This window comes from Myotis brandtii, unplaced genomic scaffold (genome assembly GCF_000412655.1).
Source record: "Myotis brandtii unplaced genomic scaffold, ASM41265v1 scaffold62, whole genome shotgun sequence".
Lineage (NCBI taxonomy): Eukaryota > Metazoa > Chordata > Mammalia > Chiroptera > Vespertilionidae > Myotis > Myotis brandtii.
This window is the reverse complement of record NW_005370366.1, coordinates 1388606-1397112: the sequence shown is the minus strand read 5'-3', so window position 1 is coordinate 1397112 and position 8507 is coordinate 1388606. Positions and strand designations below refer to the sequence as shown.

At 42.2% G+C, this 8507-nt stretch overlaps 1 protein-coding gene, 1 long non-coding RNA gene and 1 pseudogene across 4 annotated transcripts in view; 2 read left to right on the top strand and 1 right to left on the bottom strand.

Annotated features, from left to right (window-relative positions):
* The window catches only part of N6AMT2 (N-6 adenine-specific DNA methyltransferase 2 (putative)), a 30057-nt gene that overhangs the window by 15729 nt on the left and 5821 nt on the right, over positions 1-8507 (bottom strand). For all 3 annotated transcript variants that reach the window (XM_005879997.2, XM_014528168.1, XM_005879998.2), the window contains exon 2: positions 2956-3118. In XM_005879997.2, coding sequence (XP_005880059.1) covers positions 2956-3099 — 144 coding nt within the window. In that variant the 5' untranslated portion in view covers positions 3100-3118. The remainder of the gene's footprint in view (positions 1-2955; positions 3119-8507) is intronic.
* LOC106723669 overlaps positions 1-8507 on the top strand; it is a 16234-nt gene that overhangs the window by 3240 nt on the left and 4487 nt on the right. The window contains exon 2 of the long non-coding RNA XR_001359371.1: positions 4861-4866. This is a non-coding gene — a long non-coding RNA (uncharacterized LOC106723669). The remainder of the gene's footprint in view (positions 1-4860; positions 4867-8507) is intronic.
* LOC102252846 lies at positions 7-853 on the top strand (annotated as a pseudogene).

Below are 8507 nucleotides of genomic sequence, written 5' to 3'. Positions count from 1 at the left end.
CACTGCCAAGGCGGGCGCGCTGGCACGTGCGGAAGGCGGCGGATTATGTCCGGAGCGAGGATTTCTGGGACTACCTCATGAGCATGCACTTCTGGGGCCCAGTAGCCAACTGGGGTCTCCCCATTGCCGCCATCAATGACATGAAAAAGTCTCCGGAGATTATCAGTGGGAGGATGACGTTCGCCCTCTGCTGTACTCTCTGACGTTCATAAGATTTGCCTACAAGGTGCTGCCTCACAACTGGCTCCTGCTCGTGTGCCACGCCACCGAGGTGGCCCCGCTCCCCAGGGCGGGCGCTCATCAAACACAAGAGGAGTAAGAAGGCAACAGCGTAACCACGGGCAGGGAGGGGCTGGCGCCGGGCAGGGAGGCTCTGCCGCTGCTGAGCCACCGGCTCGGCTCGGCTCCGTCATCAGGACAGTCTTGCTGAGGAAGACCGGCTGAGCACTGTTTTGCTGTTTTCACTGACCCGACCATTTCCGCGAGACAGCGAGAGCCCCAGAGCCCCTGAACCACCCCTGGCTGCCTCGCAAGTACTGACTACTCTCCTCCTCCCCCAAACGAGTAGTAGCACAGGCAGTCATTTCCGTGATTCCCAGCGATGCCCTCTCTGAAGCTGTGTTTGTTATCTGTTAGAATTTACTGAACGAGCAACGGAAGAGAACAAAGTCGGTGACTCTTAGGACCTGAGTGCTCAGAACTCTTGACTTGTTCTGTAATGACCATGAGACAACCCACAGCTGGCTACATCCTTAAGATCTCACACCCAGGGTCTGAAAAGTATTCATTTCCATGCAGTGAGTATTCTGAAATGCTGTAACTTAACAGCAATAAATGATTTAAATATTTGTCAAGAAAAAAAAAAAAAAGCACAAATTGGCAGTTAAAAAATAGTCACAGGGATGTAAAGTACAGCATAAGGAATATAGTCAACAATATTGTAATAACTATGTATGGTGCCAGATAAGTACTAGACTTATTGGGGTAATCACTTCGTAAGTTACATAAATGTCTAACCACTATGCTTGCATACCTGAAACTAATAAAATGTTGAATGTCAACTGTAATTGGAAATAATTGAAAAGGAAAAAAAAAGCACAAATTGGCAGTTAAAAAATAGTCACAGGGATGTAAAGTATAGCATAAGGAATATAGTCAACAATATTGTAATAACTATGTATGGTGCCAGATAAGTACTAGACTTATTGGGGTAATCACTTCATAAGTTACATAAATGTCTAACCATTATGCTTGCATACCTGAAACTAATAAAATATTGAATGTCAACTGTAATTGGAAATAATTGAAAAGTGTCAAAATTATAAGAATTGTTAATTCTAGGTAGTGGAATTAGGACTTTTCTTTTTAATCTTTACCGGAGGATATGTTTATTGATTTTAGAGAGAGAGGGAGAGAGAGAGGGACAGAGAAACATCTATGTGAGAAAGAAACATTGACTGACTCCCGAACATGCCCCAACAAGGGATCGAACCTGCAACATAGGTATGTGCCCTAACCAGGAATTGAACCCTCAACCTTTAGGTATACAGGATAACAGTCCAACCTACTGAGCTACCCAACCAGGTAGGACTAACTTTTACTTTTTTTTTGTTCATATATTTTGTATAGATTACTTTTAGAATCAGAACAGAGTACATAGTATTTAAAAATTAAGCAGAAGGAAAAGAGAAAGATGACTCAAGAATGTTGCAGTTCTTCAGGTGTCTGATGCTTTCTATCTATAGAAGCACCAAGCTAGAAGACAAACACAAAGAAACAAACAGTGGGAAAGAGGCTTTGCATAGATGGAACATTCAAAGAATGGAGAGAAATATTTTTATCACAGTCAGTTTCAAACAGGTGGTAAATAGAAAAATTTTATATAAGAAACCCAAACTTGACATAAAATGTAAAAGACTGTAGAAAACACACCAACATACAAAGCTTCATTCTAGTTGCAAAGGGAGGAAGACAAATCTATTATCTAAGGGAGTCACAGAAAATTCAAGCTTCATCTAATTCTCAACTATCTCCTGCAAAAAAAATTTAATTTTTTACATCTGAGTTTATGTTAGAAGTTTCCCTCAACTCAACTTTTTTCTCTTTCACTTCCTATTTTTATTTGGACCATCTACACTAATAAAAGAGAAACATGGTAATTAGCGTACGACCGCTACCCTTGGAGAGAAATATTTTTTATCACAGTCAGTTTCAAACAGGTGGTAAATAGAAAAATTTTATATAAGAAACCCAAACTTGACATAAAATGTAAAAGACTGTAGAAAACACACCAACATACAAAGCTTCATTCTAGTTGCAAAGGGAGGAAGACAAATCTATTATCTAAGGGAGTCACAGAAAATTCAAGCTTCATCTAATTCTCAACTATCTCCTGCAAAAAAAATTTAATTTTTTACATCTGAGCTTATGTTAGAAGTTTCCCTCAACTCAACTTTTTTCTCTTTCACTTCCTATTTTTATTTGGACCATACAATATAATTAAAATGCACACTATACACCAGAAACTATTAATATCATCTGAACTCCTTTTCATTAATGTTTCATTACATGTTTAAGTTCAGTTACCCCATTTACTACCATGATATTTTTTCCCTTTCTACAGGATTGCTGAGCTCTATCTATAAAAACAAATAGAATGCATCTGCATACAGGAAGGAGTCACATCTTTGTGTGGGACATGACATGCTATTCCCGTCTGAAAAGTCCCATCCACTGATCATCAAGCTTGAAAGTTCATGACCAGGAAAATCTGCATTTATGCCATCTTAAAATATTCCTGGACAGCTCTGTCCTAGTTCCCCAAATAGGTTATCAGCTCCCGAATGACAGGTGACAAAGCTTTGGGTATCAGATGGATATAGACAAACCCTGAACTAGGTTCAGAACAGGTTCCACACCAATATTTCTGAATATATATGGAATGCATTTACTCACCCAATTCTCTTCTATTCTCCCAACATTGTATTTGTCATCTCCACCTGGGTAGGCACATTGCTTCTTCTCAGCATAGAATTCCTGGAGAGCTGCTAAGGCGTGGGAAGAAAGCTGGGGGACATCGTCATCTTCTAAGTCACTCATCTCACAAACTATCTATAACCTGCAGATAAAAAAGTAAAAGTGCTTCTTCCCATCAAATAACAATTTAAAAATTTTTATCTCACAGCAAAGATCCAAACTGAAAGTGACCTTTTTAAAAAGGGAAAACATATTTAAATGAGATCAAACATCTACATAGGTAGTCCACTGAACTACAGTTTAACAAATGCAGAGTTTTCCTTTAAAGGTATTCAGTTTTTACAAATGAGATTTTCATAATTCCTTGCTGAAGGAAAATTTTACCATTAAGTATTTAAAGACATTTTGCTTTCTTCTAGTACCCCAATGACTATGTGCAAACATTTCACAGTCAATTATCTGTGTATGAGATCTTTTTGTACTTGAAAATCACTGTTTAGGTGACCTAAGGCTCCTTGGTGTTATAGGACTGATCTTAACACATTGTGTACCCCATAGAAATCTCTAAGACATACACCAGGGACCGCACATTTTTGGGCAAACTGCACGTTATTTAAATCATCATAATAAAGAGCAAGAGAGGTCAATACAGAATGCTCAAGTGCCTTCTCAGGGAGGCCTTCCACACAGTGGAAGGGATTTTTTTTTTTATTCTTTTTAAAAAAAATATTATAATAAGTATTACAAAGGGTATTACATATGTGTCCTTCCCCCCCCCTTGACAATCCCCTGCCCTCCCTTACCCCCCAGTGTCTTATGTCCATTAGTTATGCTTATATGCATGCATACAAGTCCTTCGGTTGATCTCTTACTCCCCTCCCTTCTGCCCCCCAACCCTCTCTGGCCTTCCCGCTGCAGTTTGACAATCAGTTTGAGGCAGCTCTGCCTCTGTATCTATTATTGTTCAAAAGTTTGTAATGGTCTTTATTATCCATGTATGAGTGAGATCATGTGGTATTTTTCCTTCATTGACTGGCTTATTTCACTTAGCATAATGCTCTCCAGTTCCATCCATGCTGTTGCAAATGGTAAGAGTTCCTTCTTTTTTACAGCAGCATAGTATTCCATCGTGTAGATGTACCACAGTTTTCTAATCCATTCATCTGCTGATGGGCACTTAGGCTGTTTCCAGATCTTAGCTATGGTGAATTGTGCTGCTATGAACATAGGGGTGCATATATCCATTTGCGACAGCATGGATGGAACTGGAGAGCATTATGCTAAGTGACATAAGCCAGTCAATGAAAGAAAATACCACATGATCTCACTCATGTCTGCCCAAGACCCCTGACAACAACTGCAAGTTCAGGGGCTTCCCAAACCATCCTTATGTTCAGTAATTTTCTAGAAAGCCTCACAGAACTCACTAAGGGCAATTATACTCAGTTATTACAGGGAAAGGGTACAAATTAGAGCCAGTCAATTTGTACCCTTAATTATATACTCACAGGAGGCACTACAATCCCAGCACCCATGTGTGAGTGTCGGTGTCCAGTTTGTATTGAGGCTTCATGGCATTCCCATGAATGACTGAATTACTGTCCACCTGGTTGAAGTCAGTCCCCAGCTCCTGTCCCCAGGTTAGGCTGATATGGCTTAGGGCCCTCCATGAATAACAAACATTCCTATCACTGGGGAAAGTGTTTGTTTACCTCTATTTGGGTCAAATTCCTTATTATACAGGAACCAACCACATTTATAAATCACTAGAGGCCTGGTGCATGAATTCGTGCATGGGTGGGGTCCAGCCGGCCCTCCCCAATCGGGGTTGATCGGGCCAGGCCAGCCAGGGGAGGGGATGTGGGAGGTTGGCCCCCGATCGAGGTGGGGGTGGCCGATCAGGGGCGGGGCCAGCTGGGGGGGCCACAGGTGGTTGGCCGGCCGGCCCAGCCTCCTGGTGGAACTACCAGTCAAGGGGACAATTTGCATATTAGCCTTTTATTATATAGAAAGTTATTCTGAGCACAAAAACAGCACCCTATTTGTTTTTTAAAACATTTTTTTCTAAATTTTACAGCAAGTGCCCTAGTGGGTTTGGCTCAATGGATAGAGTTTCAGCCTCCGGATTGAAGGGTCCTAGGTTCAATTCCGGTCAAGGGCACATGCCCAGGTTGTGAGATCAATCCCCAGTAGGGAGCATGCAGGAGGCAGCCAATCAATGATTCTCTCACATCATTGATGTTTCTATCTCTCACTCCCTCTCCCTTCCTCTCTGAAATCAATACAAATATACTTAAAAAGATTAAAAAAAAATAAGTGTTATAGCAAGTGATGTTTCGACAGCAAAAATTATTCAAGATATTTGTCATGTTGCTCCCTTCCTATTCCAAGACCTATGTAGGTATATCCAATCTTGGCCTCAGGCACAAGCCACCAAAGGCAACAGGAAAATCAAGACTCTAATAGGAGAAATTCCCCAGGCCTAGGAGTATCCAAAAGATGCAAAGTAGCCATTTAAAATGAGAAATGGCCCAGCCGGTGTGGCTCTGGTTGAGCGTCAACCTATGAACCAGGAGGTCACTGTTCGATTTCCGGTCAGGGCACATGCCTGGGTTGCAGGTTTGATCCTGTGTGGGGCATGTAGGAGGCAGCCAATTAATGATTTTCTCTCATCATTGATGTTTCTATCTCTCCCTCTCCCTTCCTCTTGAAATCAATAAAAATATATTTAACAAACAAACAAACAAACAAAACACCAGGTGACTTTGAGTACAAAACAAACCATTCTAAAGAACAGTTTAAGAAAACTCTCTAAAATACCACATGATCTCACTCATTTATGGATAATTAAGACCATTATAAACTGATTAGCAAAAATAGATACAGAGGCAGAGCAACATCAAACAGACTGTCAAACTACAGCGGGAAGGCTGGGGAGGGCTGGGGGTTCGGGGGTGGTAAGAGATCAACCAAAGGACTTGTATGAATGCATACGAGCATAACCAATGGACACAGACACTGGGGGGCATGGGAGGCTAGGGGAGGGTCAAGGGGAGAAAAAAAAAGACATATATAATACTCTTTGTAATACTTTAAGCAATAAAACAATTACAAAAAAGAAAAAAGGAGCATAAAAAGAGATATGAAAAATAAAAGGGACAACTAGGAGAAAGAGAAGAAAAGTAAAACATAGGGAGGGAGAAAAGTTCGGTGTTTTTGTAGAAACTGATGACCAGGCACAATTACTTCTTGGGATACCACCCAGAAAGCTGCAAAATTAAGGCATAGTCCTGAAGACAATCATGTCTGCCCAAAACCCCTGACAACAACTGCAAGTTCAGGGGCTTCCCAACCATCCTTATGTTCAGTAATTTGCTAGAAAGCCTCACAGAACTCACTAAGGGCAATTATACTCAGTTATTACAGGGAAAGGGTACAAATTAGAGCCAGTCAATTTGTACCCTTAATTATCTACTCACAGGAGGCACTACAATCCCAGCACCCATGTGTGAGTGTCGGTGTCCAGTTTGTATTGAGGCTTCATGGCATTCCCATGAATGACTGAATTACTGTCCACCTGGTTGAAGTCAGTCCCCAGCTCCTGTCCCCAGGTTAGGCTGATATGGCTTAGGGCCCTCCATGAATAACAAACATTCCTATCACTGGGGAAAGTGTTTGTTTACCTCTATTTGGGTCAAATTCCTTATCATACAGGAACCAACCACATTTATAAATCACTAGAGGCCTGGTGCATGAATTCGTGCATGGGTGGGGTCCAGCCGGCCCTCCCCAATCGGGGTTGATCGGGCCAGGCCAGCCAGGGGAGGGGATGTGGGAGGTTGGCCCCCGATCGAGGTGGGGGTGGCCGATCAGGGGCGGGGCCAGCTGGGGGGGCCACAGGTGGTTGGCCGGCCGGCCCAGCCTCCTGGTGGAACTACCAGTCAAGGGGACAATTTGCATATTAGCCTTTTATTATATAGAAAGTTATTCTGAGCACAAAAACAGCACCCTATTTGTTTTTTAAAACATTTTTTTCTAAATTTTACAGCAAGTGCCCTAGTGGGTTTGGCTCAATGGATAGAGTTTCAGCCTCCGGATTGAAGGGTCCTAGGTTCAATTCCGGTCAAGGGCACATGCCCAGGTTGTGAGATCAATCCCCAGTAGGGAGCATGCAGGAGGCAGCCAATCAATGATTCTCTCACATCATTGATGTTTCTATCTCTCACTCCCTCTCCCTTCCTCTCTGAAATCAATACAAATATACTTAAAAAGATTAAAAAAAAATAAGTGTTATAGCAAGTGATGTTTCGACAGCAAAAATTATTCAAGATATTTGTCATGTTGCTCCCTTCCTATTCCAAGACCTATGTAGGTATATCCAATCTTGGCCTCAGGCACAAGCCACCAAAGGCAACAGGAAAATCAAGACTCTAATAGGAGAAATTCCCCAGGCCTAGGAGTATCCAAAAGATGCAAAGTAGCCATTTAAAATGAGAAATGGCCCAGCCGGTGTGGCTCTGGTTGAGCGTCAACCTATGAACCAGGAGGTCACTGTTCGATTTCCGGTCAGGGCACATGCCTGGGTTGCAGGTTTGATCCTGTGTGGGGCATGTAGGAGGCAGCCAATTAATGATTTTCTCTCATCATTGATGTTTCTATCTCTCCCTCTCCCTTCCTCTTGAAATCAATAAAAATATATTTAACAAACAAACAAACAAACAAAACACCAGGTGACTTTGAGTACAAAACAAACCATTCTAAAGAACAGTTTAAGAAAACTCTCTTTCATGGTTGTAAAAATAATTAAATTTAGCTATTCCTGGTGTGGCTCAGTTGGTTGAGAGTCGCCCCATACACTGAAATGTTGCCAGTTCAATTCCTGGTCAGGGCGCATGCCCAGGTTGCAGGCTCCATCCCCAGTTGAGAAATGGGGGGAGGGGGCAAGAGATCAATGTTTCTCTCTCTCTCTCTCTCTCTAGAATCAATAAAAAACATATCCTCGGGGAGGATTTTAAAAAAAAGTTAGCCCAGCCAGAGTGGCTCAGTAGTTGAGCATTGACCTATGAACCAGGAGGTCACAGTTCAATGTCCAGTCAAGGCACATGCCGGGGTTGCGGCCTCAATCCTCAATAGGGACCATGCAGGAGGCAGCCGATCAATGATTTAATGCTGATCAAATGATTCTCTCATCACTGATGTTTCAATCTGTCCCTCTTTCTCCCTTCCTCTCTGAAATCAATAAAAATATCTAATCTAATAAAAGAGAAACATGGTAATTAGCGTACGACCGCTACCCTTCCCATTGGCTAATCAGGGTGATATGCAAATTAACTGCCAGCCAAGATGGCAGCCGGCAGCCAGGCTTGCTTGCTTCAGTGACAGAGGACTCCAACGTTCCCCGCCTGCCGCTGCCGGCCTCTGACCTTGCAGTTTGAAACATTTTAACAAATATAGAAGCTAAACAAAACCCCAGAAACCAGCTTTCAGCCAGCCGGGATCTCAGAGCTGGAGTTATACATTGTTTTGATTAT